Source organism: Artibeus jamaicensis, unplaced genomic scaffold, assembly GCF_021234435.1.
Source record: "Artibeus jamaicensis isolate MK-2021 breed Jamaican fruit bat unplaced genomic scaffold, CSHL_Jam_final contig_1128, whole genome shotgun sequence".
NCBI classification, from domain to species: domain Eukaryota; kingdom Metazoa; phylum Chordata; class Mammalia; order Chiroptera; family Phyllostomidae; genus Artibeus; species Artibeus jamaicensis.
In genome coordinates this window covers 1,162,474-1,178,899 of record NW_026521220.1, presented here as the reverse complement: position 1 = coordinate 1,178,899, position 16,426 = coordinate 1,162,474, and the positions used below count along the sequence as shown (strand labels likewise).

The window sequence follows — 16,426 nt, the reverse complement described above, 5'->3', positions numbered from 1 at the left end:
CTCCAGCTCATCACACTCCATTGCCCCCTGGTACGGGTGGAGAAGAAGCCTGTTCTGGTCGCTCCCTCCTGGGGTTTGAGTCTCCCCATCCATATATTGTCACAGTTCTGTTCCAAGTTGGGGTGGGAGGAGGGGGAGGCCAGTAGCCCCCCTTTGGCTCAGTTTCCCTGGGACACATTTTAATACCCCTTTTATCACAGGGAATACAGTGCAGCCTTCAAAATGGATCAGCAAGGTTCTGAGAAGTAAAGAAACTTGTTCATGGGTACAACCACCTGTCATAGGCTCGCAGGATGTCAGAGGTCAGGCCACCAGGGTGACCAGCTAGGGATGCCCCTTCCAAAGTTGAGGGTAAGGACCAGGAGGAGTGAAACCCTCTGCACATTTGGAAAACTGAGGCTCGGAGCAGTACCAGCTGGCCAGGGTCACTCAGCGCCAAACCTCAGCTCGCCCGTAGTTAGGACGGGTCTCAGGGCCCCAGGCCCCTAAACCCTCTAGCGGCTCCCTTGTCCACCTCCCCCATCCTGGCAGCTACAGTTGCGGCGGGGAGAGTTTAGAACAAAAGGCGCTAGGGGCGGGGCTGGGGCGGGCCGGGGGCGGGCCGGAGGCTATAAGGGGCGGTGTGCCGGCGCGGCCCAGCAGGCCGGGCAGCCCTGGGGCGGATGGCTCGGGCCAGTGGGCTCCGCGGCGCGGCTCTGCGCGTCCTCCTGTACTCGTTGCTGCTGCTGCTGCTGCTGCTGTCCTTGCCGCCGCCGCTGCTGGCCCGGGCCCCGCGGCCGCCGGTAGGTGCCCATCGCTGGTCGGCCGCTCCTCTCTCAGGGGTCGCTGGGCACGCGGGCTGGGCCCAGAGGTGGAGCTGGACCCAGGGAGGCGTTGGGGTGTCCTGGTGCTGCCCGTTACCCAAAACGCCTTCTGGATCCCTGTGGGCGTGGTAGATAGTGAGCTTCCCCTCCCTGGAGGTGTGCAAGTGAAGCCTGCATAGGGATCGCCCAGTCTGGTGAGACGCAGCTGGGCGCTAGACACACGCCCCCTGGCAGCGTGGGGACCCGCTCCTCCGTGCCCCAGCCACAGATGCTAGAGTGTGCTGGGGAAAGTGCCAGAGGGAATGGTTACAGGTACTCCTGCAATAAATAGAGGGTTACGGAGCCCTCTATTGTAGGGACAAAGCAGAGCTGGTCTCAGGCTGGTGTCAGCCTCCAGGAGTATGGCCTTGGTGATCACACCTCCAACTGCGCAGTGGGCTGGAGGATTAGGGAAGAGCTGGGGAGGTCATCAGGTGCTCTGGGGGAGGTGGCGTCTGAGCCTGGAGGTGGTGCCGCCGCCTCGGCACTTGTAGGTGGCAAGTTTGGGAGGCTTGGAGCCAGGACAGCATGAGTGTGTGCACACGTGCGTGTGTGTTTGTGTGTGTGAGAGAGAGAGACTGAGAAAGTAAGAAGAAGGGGAGCCAAGGGTGTAGAGTTGTGAACCTCAGAGAGCAAGGGGGTGGGAGAGCAAGGGAAGGGAGAAGAAGAAGGCGCGATCCACGGGAAGAACAGAGTCCACGTGAGAGAGCAGCAGAGCGAGAAGAGGACCAGTCATGGGGTGTGTCTGACAGCCTGTGTGTGATAGTCTGTGTGTGCCCAGAAAGCTGCACACTCCCCTTGAGCTGGGGTTTCGAGGAACCAGTCACAGGGGTGACCAGGCAGGGCATGGAGTCAGAAGCTTGGTAAGTGCAGACCCACGGGCCCCTGGGGGCCCACCCCATCCCTACAGGCAGCTAAGGTATCAGACAGCTTAGGAAGGGATGAGATCATTGTGGGGTATGATAGGCAAGAGTGTGGGACTGTTGTGGTAAGGAGGGAGGTCTGACCAGGCTGGGCCCCTCTGTCTCGGGTCAGAGGGGCTGCCCTGGCCAGCCTTGGCCTTGCTGGCTATGGGAGCAGGAAGAAATAGGATGGGGGAGGCACCTCAGTGTGGAAGCCTGTCCTCTTCCTCAGCCCCTTCCGGTCCCCTAGATTTTGGGACAGTCGGATACCACCTTGGGTAGCAGTTGAACCCTCTGGTTTGGGGATGGGAGTGACTGGGTTTGAATCATGTGGCCCTAGGTGACCCTTCTTGCGCCTTTAGAGAGTCTCACCCCCTCAGTCTTGTCAGGAGTTGGTGGGAGACAACAGTGCCCACTGCTGGGCATTGAGAATTAAATGAGGTAATTCGAGGAGAGGTACAGCCAGGCACACTGGAGACATTCTGTCACCTGTAGCTGCCACTCTGATGCTTGTGGGGAGTCAGGTGGGGCTGAGTCTGAGCTGGGATGCTGCCTGACACTGTGCAGATATGCAGAGAGCATCTGGGGTCGCCTCAGATGTGTTTATCCGCAGGCTGCTGTTGGCAGGGTCAGGAAAGCTCTGTAAATATTTATCTATCCCAGTTCAGCAGCTTTCAGGGTTGTTGAAAGCCCTGCAGCCCCTGGGACCGACAGGGGAGGGGAGGGAAGGGAAAGATTTGGTCACAACGTCAGGAGAAGATGGATTTGCCTGCTGATGGGCTGTGTGCTTGGCCAAGTTGCTTGGTCTCTCTGAGCCTCAAAGGGGCTTGATGCTAAATAGAATGATGCGATGATGTTCTCCTGTCTTCTGTACAACCTAACAAAGTACCCTCCTGTCAGGGTTACCTCCTGCTGACAGCAGAAGGCATAGCCATGATTAATTATCTCTATTAGACCAACAGCAAACTGAGGCCCAGAGAGGGGTACAGCTAGTCTGGCTTAACCCAGCAGTCCCCTAGTCTGCGGTCCTCCTTTACCTCCCCTCTATCAGAAACCTCCATTTTCTTGATTGGAAGTTGTCCCAGAGGCTGACCTTGAGCCTCTAGCTCAGCCAAGAGATTGAGTCAGCAGAGAAATTCCTCGAGGATGTTTGAGGCTGTGGTTTGGTGCCTGCCAGAGGAGGACGGGGCGAGTGGACAGCTACCACACAGGGCTGGCCAAGGGAGGGATACTGGCCCAGGAGGAGGGAGTGCACCAGCAGAAGAGACACTTCTCAGCAGCGTGGGTTTTGGAGACAGGCCGAGAGCTGAGGGGGTGCAAAGAGAGCTCTGGATGGGGAAGCATGAGCCCTGGGCCTAGGACCAGTTCTTGCCCCACTTGCTGTATGACCCTGGGTAAAATTCTTGACCTTTGTGGGCTCTGGGAAATGCCTGCCCCCTGACCCCCATGGATGTCGATGAGGTCAGGTGTGGTCTGTGCCCACACCACCCACCACCCACCTCACTGAATTCTGGCAGCCTTGCGAGGACCAGTGCACCCATTTTAGGAATCAGCAAGCTGCCTGTGCCAGGCCTTGCAGCTAGGCCATCTGGCCCCAGGCCAGAAAGTACTCAGAAAGATGAAGTGTGGAAGGTCAGTGGGGCAGGGAGCATGTGTCCCGTCCCAATCATGCGGAAACGGGAGCCAAGAGCCACTAAATGATGAGCTTCCCTTAAAAGATCCCGCTGGCTGGAGACCTCCATCCTATTGCCTTCGCTCACTCTCTCTCCAAGACTAATGAACGTGAAACAAACAGGGTATAAGAGGCATTTGCTTGCAGGAGAGCTTGCATAAGTCACTCTTCTTTCCTGGCTTTGCAAGCCACCTTCTGGCTGCAACTCCTGGTTTACAGTTTGAAGTCTAGAGACATTTGGGGAGCTGGATGACTGGTGGGTGGTGGGAGCTCTAGATTCCCAGGTGTGGGATGGGCAGGCTCACAGGGGCAAGGAGCGGGGCCAGGGAACAGGCTCTGTGCCAGATGCTGCAGCAGGCATCACAGAAGGAGGGCATTTAGCCCTTTGCCATGGCACTATCTCCATTTGATGGGTGGGGAAACCAAGGCTAAGAGAGAATAGTAACTTGCCCAAGGTCCCCTGTCCAAGGGTGCATGGCATAGAACTGGGCCTTTTGAATCTGTCTGTAGCTCTTTCTGCTGCGCTGAGAGAGCCCTGATCCAGGGCTCTGGAGGTGCCTTGTGGGGGAAGGAGAGGAAGGGACGGTGTATGTGCCCATTGGCCACCCTCCATCCACGCCTGGCTGCTCTGGGCCTCACTGGGGGCAGAGGAGAGGGGAGATTTCTACCCATGGGCATACACAGAGCTGGCGAGCTGTGCTCTGGGTTGTTTGGATCTCCCAGGGCACCAAATGGCCCTGCCTTTCCCGGGGAGGGTCCTTGTACCCCTGCCAGGCTCGGGGAAGAAAACTATCTCCTGGAGGTCAGGAGGGGCATTGTGGGGAGGTGGAGGGGCAGACTAGACTCTCACACAGACCTGGGGTCCATATCCTCAATGTGAGGTCTGGCATATACATCATCCCATCCCCACCTTGTGGGAGGAGAGGCGATGTTCTATGAGCCCATCTGTGAAGTGCCTGGGAAGTAGCAATGCTTAATCACTTCCCATTCCTTCTCTGCTTCACCAAGGTGAGGCAACCTGGGTCCCTCCTCCAGGAGAAGGGTGACTCCAGCCCAAAAAGCAGAGCAGAGGTAGCAGACAGGATGGGCTGTGAGCACAGAGAGCCTGCCACCTGCCAGCTGTTGCATGAGCAAATGGCTCTAACTTCTCTGGACTCCACTTCCTCATCTGAGAAAGGGCGTGATGCAGGTGGAGGTGGGGAGAGGTCCCATTAGGGGCTAAGCGGATGTGCATGGAGCTTTTGGCAGGGTCCTGGCCTAGATACGGGTGGACTGCAACTGTGACAAGTACTTAATAATAGCAGTAAGCCCAGCATCAGCTGGAATCCACAACCAAGCAAGGCAGGGCTCTGCCAGATAACCAACCATTCGATAAGAAGCTCAAACTGAGGAAAAACTGATTCAGGGCCCCACACCCCAAGTAGCTCCATAGCCCCCTTAAGGTTCAGAATCTCCAGGTTCTCAGAAGACCACTTCATAGTGGGGTATTCTTGGGGGCTGAGTCGGGGTGGCTCTGGGGGGTTGAGTTCTTAGTGGCTCCATAATCCAGAGCTTGGGCGACGGGAGCTGGGACACTGACCAGAGACCTGGGGCTTGGGAGAGCTGCCAGAGGCTGAGGCTGAGGCTGAAGCCAGGCTGAGGGCGGGGCCTGGGTGGCCTGGCTCTCACCCCAAATATGGCTGTGGGAAGGCAGACACAGAGTATCTCAGCAAACAGCACTTCTCTGTGCCTCTCCTCTGGCTTCACATGGTGTCCGAAAGCGGGGCCTTCGCCATGGCCTGGGTCATCAGAGTCTTCAGCTGGCCCTGCCATGCCCTTGCTGGATGACTCTGCAGGGTCTCCTAACCTCTTGGGCTCCTGCTTTTTCCATGCACTAGAATTGTGACCTCTGCCCTGGGACTTTTGGAGGGTGGGAGCTCCAGGTCAGAATCATCTGGGGGCTCTGGCAGGGCAGGGGGGTGGGGCTGGGCGCTGGTAACTGTCTGCTCCCTTACACACACACACACACACACACACACACACACACACACACTCAGGCACAGAGGGGGCAGGCAGACCACATCTAGCTCTGCCGTGTGCCCAGCCCTTGGGGGTGAGGTGTGAGCAAAACTGCCCCCAGAAATCAGACCTCAGTATCAGGTGCCCTTACTGGGTACCCGGCCCCAGGCTAAGCGCTTTAAATGCATCGCCTTGGCTCATCCTCAGGTCAACACTATGGGCAGGTATTATCCCCATTTGTCAGATAAGCAAATTGAGGCAGCACTGCAGTCCCTCTGTGTCCAAGGTGGGTGTCCTGGGCAGAAGTAGCTTATGTGACTTGGGAGCTGGAAGAGGGAGGGAGGGGACTTGGGAAGGCGGGGAGGTGGAAAGCATTTGCTGCGGGTCGGGGGCTGTGCGGGAAACAGGAGGCGCGGCCTGGCCTATCCTCGGCAGCCAGGTGGAGTCCATTCCTGGCTGTGTGTGGAGAGTACAGTCTGTGTTCCCCCACTCAGACCCCCCTAGCCCAGATGGCCAGAGTAGGTGACAGGCAGCCCTGGACCCTTCCAGGAGGCAGCGACAGGCAGTAGGAGGCCTTGGAGCAAGCCATCGGGAAACCGGTCAGCTCACGCCAAAGGGCCTGCAGTGTGACAGTGCACATGCCTCCCCTTGCCCTCAGCTTGCCCGGCAACCCAGTGGGTGGGGGGTGAGCATGCGTGTGCTGACAGCCTGGACCTCTAACCATGGTCCCTGAGGACCAGCGGCCTGACTGGGCCTCCCATCCTCTCTCTTGCCCAGGTCACCCACCGCCACCGCCTGCTGAGGAGGGGGCCACAGCCCTGGCATGAAGCTCCTCCGCGCAGCCGGGCACCTGCCCCTGCTGCACAGGAGGCTCCTCGGCCTGTGGGGGGCCCCAGACCTCCCCGCTGCGGCGTACCTGACCCACCCGATGGGCTGAGTGCCCGCAACCGACAAAAGCGGTTCGTGCTCTCTGGTGGGCACTGGGAGAAGACCGATCTCACCTACAGGTAGGGCCCTCGGCCATGAGCAGACTCCAGAGCTGTTTGTCCATGTGTGCACCAGCCACCTTCACACCTGCTTCTCAAAACACACGGCAGGGCGAGATCTCTGCAATTAACAGACCTGGTGTCCACTGACCCCTGAGCCATCTCTGGGCCAACGCTACTGAACCTCAACTTGTGTGCACCCACAGACACTGCCCTACCCTCCCATGTCAGAGGGACAGTGCCTCTGTCGGCCTACACCTGGTTACCCCATAGACATGCCGGGGCACAGCTTTCTGTCACACAGGCAGCCTCTCTGGGGACCTACTAAGGCCCAGGCCCTGGGAGTCCATGGTGAATGAGGCAGCCACAACCATGAGGAGCTAGGCATTGATCCTGACGTTGTTCGGATCCATGATCCATGACCTGAGGTCCCTGAGAGTGAGGCAAAGCTGAAACTCACACATTGTGCAGGCGGGGAATTGGCTTGGGAAGAAGATCATGTAGCAGGTTACATGTGACATAGGCTCACATAGCATTGGAGTTGAGACTGCGGGGGGCCCCAGAAATGTCCTGGGTGGGATGGGAACTGACGGGCAGGTTAAAGGGTCACGGTCTCCCTGCAGTGAGCAGTATAGTCTGGTCTTTAAGGTAGGTCTTGGGCTCCTGGTCCTGTGTTCTTGCCACTGATGCAGACACCTGCGTGCACCCGAGGACATAAAATCACACAAAAATGTGCCCATGTGGCAGAGTGATCAGCGCATCACACCTGAGGCTCGTCTGGTCTGTGCCCTGCATGCATGCACCCCCACAGAGCACCCAGGGGTAACTCCTGGCCACATAGACATCAGAGGCTGCCCCTGCACTGAGTAAAGTCCAGGCCCCTGCTTCTCCCTGCAGGATCCTTCGGTTTCCATGGCAGCTGGTGCGCGAGCAGGTGCGGCAGGCAGTAGCAGAGGCCCTCCAGGTGTGGAGTGATGTGACACCACTCACCTTTACTGAGGTGCACGAGGGCCACGCCGACATCATGATCGACTTCACCAGGTGAACCGGTGGCCTGGAAGCCCTCTGGGAACAGCCCCAGCTGTCAATAGCTGCTGACCCTTCACCCCCCTACCCACAGGTACTGGCATGGGGACAACCTGCCATTTGATGGACCTGGGGGCATCCTGGCTCATGCCTTCTTCCCGAAGACCCACCGAGAAGGGGATGTCCACTTCGACTATGATGAGACCTGGACTATTGGGGACAACCAGGGTATGGGCTGGGGACCTATTTTCCAGATGGGGCAACTGAAGATCATAGAGAATGGGAACTTGCCAAGGTCCCTGAGCTGGGGTCTGGAGCTTGGGTATCTTGCTGAAGGAGGCTCGGGGATTGCTGGACTATTTCCCTTTTCCAGGCACAGACCTCCTGCAGGTGGCAGCCCACGAATTTGGACATGTGCTTGGGTTACAGCACACGACGGCTGCTAAGGCCCTCATGTCCCCTTTCTACACCTTCCGCTACCCGCTGAGCCTCAGCCCAGATGACCGCAGGGGCATCCAGCACCTGTATGGCCGGCCCCAGCCAGCCCCCACCTCCAGGCCCCCAGCCTTGAGCCCCCAGGCTAGGGTGGACACCAACGAGATCGCACCACTGGAGGTGAGGCGCAGGAAGGTGGGAAGACAGGAGGGGCGGCCCTGCCCCAGCTTCCTCAACCTCACTGGCTTCTATGGCTCCAATGTGGGCTCTTTTCTGGCCCCCCTTCCTCCCCACCTCAGCCGGAAGCCACACCAGATGCTTGCAAGGTCTCCTTTGACGCAGTATCCACCATCCGTGGCGAGCTCTTCTTCTTCAAGGCGGGCTTTGTGTGGCGGCTTCGTGGGGGCCAGCTGCAGCCTGGCTACCCTGCTCAGGCCTCTCGCCACTGGCAAGGATTGCCCAGCCCTGTGGATGCAGCCTTTGAGGATGCCCAGGGCCACATCTGGTTCTTTCAGGGTGAGTGGGAGTTGGGGGGTCACGCTCAGATTTCCAGGTGCCAAGAATGTCATGGCCAAGGGTAGGGACAGACAGACAAATATGATGGGCATGTAGGAGGCGTCCTGAATCCTCAGGGCCAGGAGAGAACAAGACTCACTCCTCTGGGCACAGCTCCGGAGACCCCCAGAGGCGGAGGCTCTCCAGGTGGGAATAGAATGGAAGGCACTGTACAGTGGGCCCCACTTTGGCCTCCAGCTCAAGGGGAAGAAATGACTCATAAGAGGGCACAGCTTGGAAAAGGCAGAGCAGGGATTTGATCTAGGTTTATCGACCCTAGAGCCTGTGCTATTAACTTTCAACCGGCAGAGAAGAGAGCCTAGAACATTCCAGGTAGCAGGGACTTCATAAACAAAAGGTCTAGCCAGGACCTGCTGAGACAAAGTTAAGGGCCAGTTAAGAACAGCCAAATGCCAAGGGAAGGAGCCGGGGCCCAGGCGCCTGTCTGCCTCTTAGAATAACCTTTCCCACATGACACGTCTCAGAGCCTGCACCACCCCAGCTTACTCCTGCTGGCTCCAACTTCCCCTGGACTGGGGATACCAAGCAGGACAGTGAAATAGGCTAGGAAAGTCAGTGGCAGTGTGGCAGCTGGGCAGGTCCACGATGGCTGAGTGTGGCAGTCGTGCAGCTCCATTGCAGCCTCCCCTCTCTGCAGGGGCTCAGTACTGGGTGTACGATGGTGAGAAGCCAGTTCTAGGACCTGCACCCCTCTCCGACCTGGGCCTGCTGGGGTCCCCAGTCCATGCAGCCTTGGTCTGGGGCCCTGAGAAGAACAAGATCTACTTCTTCCGAGGTGGAGACTACTGGCGCTTCTACCCCAGCACCCGCCGTGTGGACAGCCCAGTGCCCCGCCGGGCCACTGACTGGCGAGGAGTGCCCTCTGAGATCGACGCCGCCTTCCAGGATGCCGATGGTGTGTTGGGGACGGGGTGGCTGGTAGAAGTGGTGTAGAGTTGCATCTCCCACCATATGGTGGCTGAGCATCAGCTTTGCATCGCAGATGCTTTGTCCAGCACCATCCCGCACCAGGGCAGTGCTGCACCCCCGTGTTACAGTTAGACCAAGGGCCAGAGGGGTGCCAGGACTTCCCCGGTCCCTTAGTCACGGCTGGTACTCACAACCACTACACACCGAGGACTGACACCTGAGTTCTCTAAGTGTCTTGTGCAATTCTCAGGTGTAGTACCTGTTATGAACCCAGTTTCCAGAAGAGCAAACAGAGGTTCAGGTGATGAGGTTCCCTAACTGAGGCCACCCAGGTGGACAGTGGGCAGCTAGGACTACCACCCAGGTAGTCCCTGCTCCTAACCATTGCACCGCTTGGCCTCCTGTAATCTCCAAGGACTAGATTGGGACTTACAGTCCAGTGCTCTCTCTCATGCACCCCCCCCCCCGCTTCTATGCTCTCCCACAGCAGGACCTTTTGGGAGAGCTGTTCTATGGTGGTAGCTTTGGGCTCTGGGGCTCTAGGTTGCCTGTATCACCCATGTGACTCAAGATGCCCAGGTGTATGTGTCTGGTGGGTGCAGGAATAGAGTGATGTGGAGGGAGGGCCAGTGTGGGGAGAGGGACTTGCTTTCCTGACAGGTAGGAATTGGGCCTCTGAGGCACTCAGCACCTACCAGGCTGGCTGGTAGCCCAGACCAGACTCTCAGCAGGCTAAAGGGCTCCCCCAAGAGAAAGGAGGTTCTGGAGGGCCTTCAGGTTTCAAGGAACTCAGCAGTGGCCAAGGCCCCCCAACCTGGATCCCCCACCCCCGGGCCTGTCCCCTGGCACAGCCTGACAGCAGGTGTGAGGCGCCGTGTCCACTTGCCCAGGCCTGACTCTCCTCTCTCCTCAGGTTACGCCTATTTCCTGCGCGGCCGCCTCTACTGGAAGTTTGATCCTGTGAAGGTGAAGGCCCTGGAGGGCTTTCCCCGTCTTGTGGGCCCCGACTTCTTTGGCTGTACAGAACCTGCCAACACTTTCCGTTAGCCATGGCTTGGGTGCCCTCAGGGCCCCTGAGCCGTGGCAGGCCACCGACATCACCTGGAGACCTGTGGCCATCTTTGTGGCTGTGGGCAGCAGGCATGGGACAGAACCTATGTCTCCTCAGGGGAGCTGCGAGGGGGGTCCTGCCACCATGACAACTGCAGGGAAGGCCACGCAGGTCGTGGTTGCCTGCCAGCAACTGTCTCAGACTCAGCAGGGAGGCTTTGGTATTAAGTGTGAGGGTCGTCTGGGGCCTGCTCTACCCTGCCTGTGCAGGTAACAGTCAAACCTGGCTGTCCTCGCTCTCTATGCCTGTCCCTCAGGAAAGGACCTCAGCAGGTTAAGGGGAGCTGGAGCCCTCGCGCTGTCCCTGCTGTGAGGTTCCTGCAGGGTGCTGACAAATGGATCCTGGGGCCCCGTGGCCTTCTGCCTTTTCCTGAGAAGTCAGTTCTGGGGAGATGCTTGGAACTGGCTGCCTTCCAGTTGGTGATCCTGGAGATGTCCCCCAAGATCCAGGCCAGAAGGTCCAGAGTCAGCGGGAAGGGGGGTGCTTCTAGCTGAAGACCCAGGGCCCTGGAGGCCCCAACATACCTCAATCCTGTCATATGCCGGATCTCCCTCACCCCCTCATCCTAGCACTGAGACCCTCCAAAGCCGTGTAAATGGTGTACAAAGCCTTTCTTTTCTTTTTTTTTTTTTTTACTGAGGACTGTCATTAAACACTAACTGTGTTTATGGTCATTTTCTACCTGCCTGACTGGGGTTTCTCTGACTGGGAGGCCAGGATGGGGAAAGAGGTGGAACAGGGAGGTGGTAGGCCTGGGTTGGGAACTGCTGTGTCCTGGGAGCCAGGGTGGCAGCCCCCTCACCTCAAGCCTATGGTCTATGGGACTAGGTGCAATGTCTAGGGTGCTTCTTGCTCCATTCCTCCACATTGTCTCACTGGACACCTGTAGTGGCTTTGTAATTTGTTTCCTGCTCCCCCAGTGCCCTTCAGATCATCCTTCGCCAAGCTGTGGTCACTTTGTCTGATCTTACCACACCCCAGCACCTATCCACCATTGTCAGGACACAGCCAAGCCCTCCTAACTTTTCAGTGCCTCTGTGCTGGCCACCTGGCCCCACATGTAACTCCTCCATAGTAACATCTATCATAGCTGCAATTTTTGTTAGACTGAACCATGAGAAATTGTCAGCAGGGGGCTGTTGTTGACATACTGCATTGTTCAACTGGATACATGGAGGCTTTGATGCTTTCATTCACGTCAGTCCCCAAACCCAGCTTTAAGTGTGCAGGGCAGGGCTGTCTAGTTTCACTGAAGGGATCAGCTTGTCGTTAGGCACAAAGCACAAAGTTAAGAAAGGAATGGAGAGGGTTCCCTCTCCTCCAACACTCATCTGATGTACCAGTCAAACCAAATACCACCTGGGCCTTGGAATCCTGCCAAGTTCAGGAGCCTCTGCCCACACCAGCACCACTTAGTGTTGTCATTCTGCCCATTCCCACAGCCACAGAAACAGCTGTGGGTCGGGAACCGGGATATGTGTTTCCTAGGAGCCTTCTTATCTGCTCAGCTGCACTGTTTTCCGGGTGGGGAAATTGAGGCACAGGTACTTCCGGCCTCAGCCTTCAGGCCTCACCTCCTTTCTCCTCCACTGGGTAGAGTTCCAGACTCAGCTGTGAGATTGGGAAAGCCACCGCCTGAGCCAAGGCCTCAGTTGCGATTTACACCTGCGAGAATTTTCCTCGGGACCTTGATCTGGGAGGCAGCTTGTAGGACAAACGGGTGTAGGTTCCTTTAAGAGACCCGCGGGGACGCGCTCCAACCTTTTGTTTGGGCGGCGGCAGCGCGCGCGGCAGCGTCAAAGTCCGCGCATGCGCACTGAGAGCGGCCTGGTCGTCGACAGCAGCAGCAACTGAGGTGCCCGGCGGCGGTGGCGCGAGCGCCCGGCCTGGCCTCGCCCGCCCTTCGCTTTCCGGCTTCGGTTCCCCTACTCTCGGTGCTGCCCAGCCCTGCTTCAGCCCTCCCGATCTTTCGCATTCTGGCCTTTGGTGCTCGCCTCCACCGCCGCAATGATGATGATGGCGCTGAGCAAGACCTTCGGGCAGAAACCCGTCAAGTTTCAGCTGGAGGACGACGGCGAGTTCTACATGATCGGCTCTGAGGTACCGCGCAGCGCGTCCTCGCCCTTCCAGGCTACGGCCTCGCCAGAGCCTCAGGGCGGGTCTGCGCGCCGGGAACGCGCATCTCCGTTCATCGCGGCGGGCGGGCGCGGGAGCACGCGCGGCGGGGGCCTGGACGTCGCGGGGGCGGGGCGTCGCGGGCGGGGCCTCCTGGGCCCGGGTTCTGGTATCTCAGAGATCCTGGGTTTACCTTCCCGTTTCGAGGTGATCGGGGACACACCCTACTGCCAAGGCTAGGACTCCGGGGGCGGGGGCGCTGCTGGTTTTGTGCTGAGTTGCTGCAACCCCAGGCAGACGCAAAGAAACTGGGTGTTTTGGTTATCGCTGCGACTCTGGGGCGGAGATGTTGGAAATCTCACGTGCACCCCTCCCCCATTGCTAAATCGAATCCTGCAATGGCAGGCCGTGAAGAGGGGCTTAGTGAGGGCTCATGACCGTGTCTGTTGTTGCCTTTGAGGTGGGCAGGGAGGTGTTTGACCTTTGTTTACCAGGGAGGAAAGAGGTTGGGAGGAGATGCTTGCTGTAGGGTGGACAAGGACATCCTATTTCCTTTGGGTGGGTAAGGCCCCCCGTCCCTCAGCGGGATCCATCAGCAATTCAGAAGCAGTTAACACTGAATATCTTGAACTGAGTGAATTATGACAGGGGAATGATCCTAAAAATCTTTACTTTTTAATAGGCGTGACAGCTCTTTGTTGAATCAGCTGGACTGCTGACTTCAGGAAAACCCCACAACTGGTCCTTCCGTGGTAGATTGTACTAAGTATATTAAGTTTTTACAGATTACCTCGCACTAGGCCTTTGTGGTCTAAAGGCAGTCCCCAGATAGTGTACATTCCTTTTTTTTTTTTTAAAGCATAGCTGTGCAATTCAGACCTGCATATACCAAGCAGTAGAGTCTCACGTGACGAGGTAAGTGCTGATCTTGGAGAGCAAAAGGAGTTACTTACACAGTACGGAGGGTTGCCTCTCCTTGTAGCAGTTTTCGGTATCAGACGCCAGGCGTTTCATTCCTGTTTTTACAGTTTTTGTTTTTCTTTACCTTCGAATATAAACTAAGCCTTGTGATGGTCACATTGAGGCTTTCAGGACACCCTGTGATTCCTGCTTGTCTTAGTCGTATCACATTTTAACATCGATGTCAGCATCAGAACTTTAACCATTTTCCACGATTTTTTATAAAACAAAAGGCAGGATGCAATAAATTTTTCACAATAGCACATAAATGCTGCTCTTCAAAGATAGCTGTGCTGAGGAAATGGAGCTAGTTAAGTACGGGATTCAAAAGGCAGTTAAGGAGTTTCATTATGTGATAATGGGCAGGTTGTGTAAAAAGACCTTTACCTGATCTAATGGGCAGGAAAAGAGATCAGTTTGGCCTTGACTCTGAGTGGCTGGTACTTTTGAAAAGCAAGCTTTCATTTATTAGGTGGAGCAAGTTGAGAAGAAGCTTGCAGCGAGGTGGGAAGAACGTCAGGAGGCCTGGTCCCAGCTCTGCCCTGCCTCTGTCACTTTTCTCATGTGTGTAATGAGAGGCTTAGACTAGATGGCCTCTAAGATCTTCTCCATCACACACTTTAGTTTATAGAAAATTAACTGCAGTCTTCTCTATCAATCTCCTTGAGTGAGAACATTGTCCTGAGATCCAGTCAGTAGGGACCCAGGTGAGAGAAGGGAAAGGCAATTGGCTTTCCAGGGCCTAGCTTACAATCGTTAGACTCTTGGAGGTCTGGGAAGGTTCAAGATCTGGATGCTGTCTATTGATATCCTGTAGCTCCTGTGACAGCATTGGGTGGATAGCCCCCAGACTCCTTTCCCATGGAAAGCAAGCACCGTATTCACAGAGTGGGCCGGCCGTAATATCACACCCCACGTGGCTATACCAGGTCCATGGAATGTCCTTGGGATGGCATCTGCAGTTGCAGTGACTGTGTGTCACTGTTCTGCTCTCTACAGGCAGCTCTGTTTACCAAGTCATGGTCACAGACCTGAGAGGACTCTAGGAAATCCTCAAGTCCATATTTTCACTTTACATTTGAAAACCAGATCCAGCAGACAAAGTTTGATTCAGGAAAAACCCAGAGGGCAAGCCCTGGTCTCCTCCTCTGTTCTAAAGGGACTTAGGAAGGATCTAGGAGTCCTGGGACTCTGTAGGACCTGCAGGGTGGCAGTGGAGGGCATTATCATCAATGTCTTTTCAAAAACCTAATGGAAACTATGTTCACCCTGGGATGGTAATGACACTCCAGGCAAATGACTCACAGGAGTCTGTGTACTGTGTGGCGCATGAGTGATGTGCCATGACCACCTTCTCTCACGCGTTCAGCAGCTCTGGTTGTTGATCATAGAAGTCTTTGATTCATGAAAAATGGAGAAACATTTATTTAATAAATACACTATGATGGGCAGGTAAATGGGAAAATAATAGAAGTTGTCCTTTGTGGGGTACAGAGTTGCTGAGCATTCGGCAGATGTAAGGAGACCCCAAAAGGGAATGTGATTCCTCGTCACAGGTGGTGGCAGCACCCGGCACCCAGTCGACTGGCCGTCTCCTGCCGTGTGATTGCAGTGATCATTTTGGAAAAGTCAGTGGGACAATGGGGTTTCTTTGTAAAAACGTTAGGACTAGATTTTTTTTTCCCTTCAAAGAAGTCTTACTGTGAATATCTGTTACAAGCCAACCGAAGCCGTTGTTTGGGGAAGTAATGATTTATATAGCAATCTGGTGATTGCCGATAAGTGCTTTTTAAACTCTTTGGAAAATTCCTTTGGCATTCCTGGTTTGAGTTTTGTTACTAAACAAAGCAACAGGGGTCATGGGGGAAATTATCCTGCATCTGTCTAAAATTAAGAGACCTTTTTGGTGTTTATTACATCATAAAATATCAAAGTCTTATTCTTAAGATAAAAGAAAGTCAAAGAGGCCTTACATTTCTGGCAAGTGCCAGAGAACCTTATACCAAAATCAAAAACATTGCAAGCTTCTCCATGAGCTCCTGGGGCTTCTCAGTGAGCTGTGGGGGCCTGCCTCACAAGCTTCAGTCTTGTCGTCAGAATGTAGATGTTCCCGGCCCTGCCTGGAGGGGCAGATGTGGGCCAGATGTGCACTGTTGTTGACCCCTTGATGTCAGCAGAATGTGTTTTTATTGCTGCCTGGTGCCTGAAGGCCAACTCAGGGCCTGTTTGTCCATCACTTGATCCAGTGAGGCCTCTGCGCCAGGACCTTCCCCTCTGCGTAGAGACGTGACCCTCATAATGAGCCTTCTTGCTTTACTCATAGGTGGGAAACTACCTCCGTATGTTCCGAGGTTCTCTGTACAAGAGATATCCCTCACTCTGGAGGCGACTAGCCACTGTGGAAGAGAGGAAGAAAATAGTTGCATCGTCACATGGTAAAAAAACAAAACCTAACACTAAGGGTGCGTCTTCACGAGGGTTTGTAAACCTGTTTCAAAACCACTCGCTTATGTCATGAAGATAAAACGTTTTCACTCCAGAGTGTCTTCACTGCACCTCTGACCTTAGTGTGGCAGGAACATCCTAGGGGCGGGCACCATGCAGCTCAGTCAAGAAAGTGGCTCCAGGGAGCCAGTGGTGGTCCTTCGTCAGGTATTTTTAATGGGTCTAGAGGGTGCGTGAGGGGGATGGGGCTGGGGCTGGGGCTAGGGCAGGAGCGGGTGCTGTGAAGACATGTTGGTCTCAAAACGTTTTAGGAATGCTGTGATGCTCTGCCACTGCCGTGGCGTGTTGCCATAGTCACCCTTCATATGCACCCCACCATATGTAGCCCGAGCGGTGGGTGGCGACCTCTGCTCCCACTCCCCTCTGGGGCTTTCACTGCTTTGCTTCCC

The 16,426-nt window shown here is 55.9% G+C and overlaps 2 protein-coding genes across 6 annotated transcripts in view; both read left to right on the top strand.

Annotated features, from left to right (window-relative positions):
• Window positions 1-652: 652 nt before the first annotated feature.
• Window positions 653-11,081, top strand: MMP11 (matrix metallopeptidase 11). Its single transcript, XM_037158706.2, has 8 exons — window positions 653-782; window positions 6,192-6,421; window positions 7,298-7,441; window positions 7,521-7,654; window positions 7,800-8,041; window positions 8,161-8,377; window positions 9,075-9,332; window positions 10,260-11,081. Exons 1-8 carry the CDS (start codon window positions 663-665, stop codon window positions 10,391-10,393), a joined length of 1,479 nt encoding a protein of 492 aa, XP_037014601.2. The 5' UTR covers window positions 653-662; the 3' UTR covers window positions 10,394-11,081.
• A 1,173-nt stretch (window positions 11,082-12,254) lies between these two features.
• Window positions 12,255-16,426, top strand: part of SMARCB1 (SWI/SNF related, matrix associated, actin dependent regulator of chromatin, subfamily b, member 1) — a 34,908-nt gene continuing 30,736 nt past the window's right edge. For 2 of the 5 annotated variants that reach the window (XM_037158712.2, XM_037158708.2), the window contains exons 1-2: window positions 12,255-12,557; window positions 15,856-15,967. In XM_037158712.2, coding sequence (XP_037014607.1) covers window positions 12,465-12,557; window positions 15,856-15,967 — 205 coding nt within the window. In that variant the 5' untranslated portion in view covers window positions 12,255-12,464. Of the gene's footprint in view, window positions 12,558-13,254; window positions 13,488-15,855; window positions 15,995-16,426 lie in introns of all 5 variants that reach the window. The other 3 variants (XM_037158710.2, XM_037158707.2, XM_037158711.2) reach the window with 2 other exon arrangements.

What these genes read in the sequence shown, in the direction of transcription:
- MMP11 (XM_037158706.2), top strand. Translation starts at nt 663, where the DNA reads ATGGCTCGGGCCAGTGGGCTCCGCGGCGCGGCTCTGCGCGTCCTCCTG. An exon ending in AAGACCGATCTCACCTACAG is followed by an intron (nt 6,422 to 7,297) that starts GTAGGGCCCTCG and finishes TTCTCCCTGCAG; the next exon opens with GATCCTTCGGTTTCCATGGC. An exon ending in ATCATGATCGACTTCACCAG is followed by an intron (nt 7,442 to 7,520) that starts GTGAACCGGTGG and finishes CCCTACCCACAG; the next exon opens with GTACTGGCATGGGGACAACC.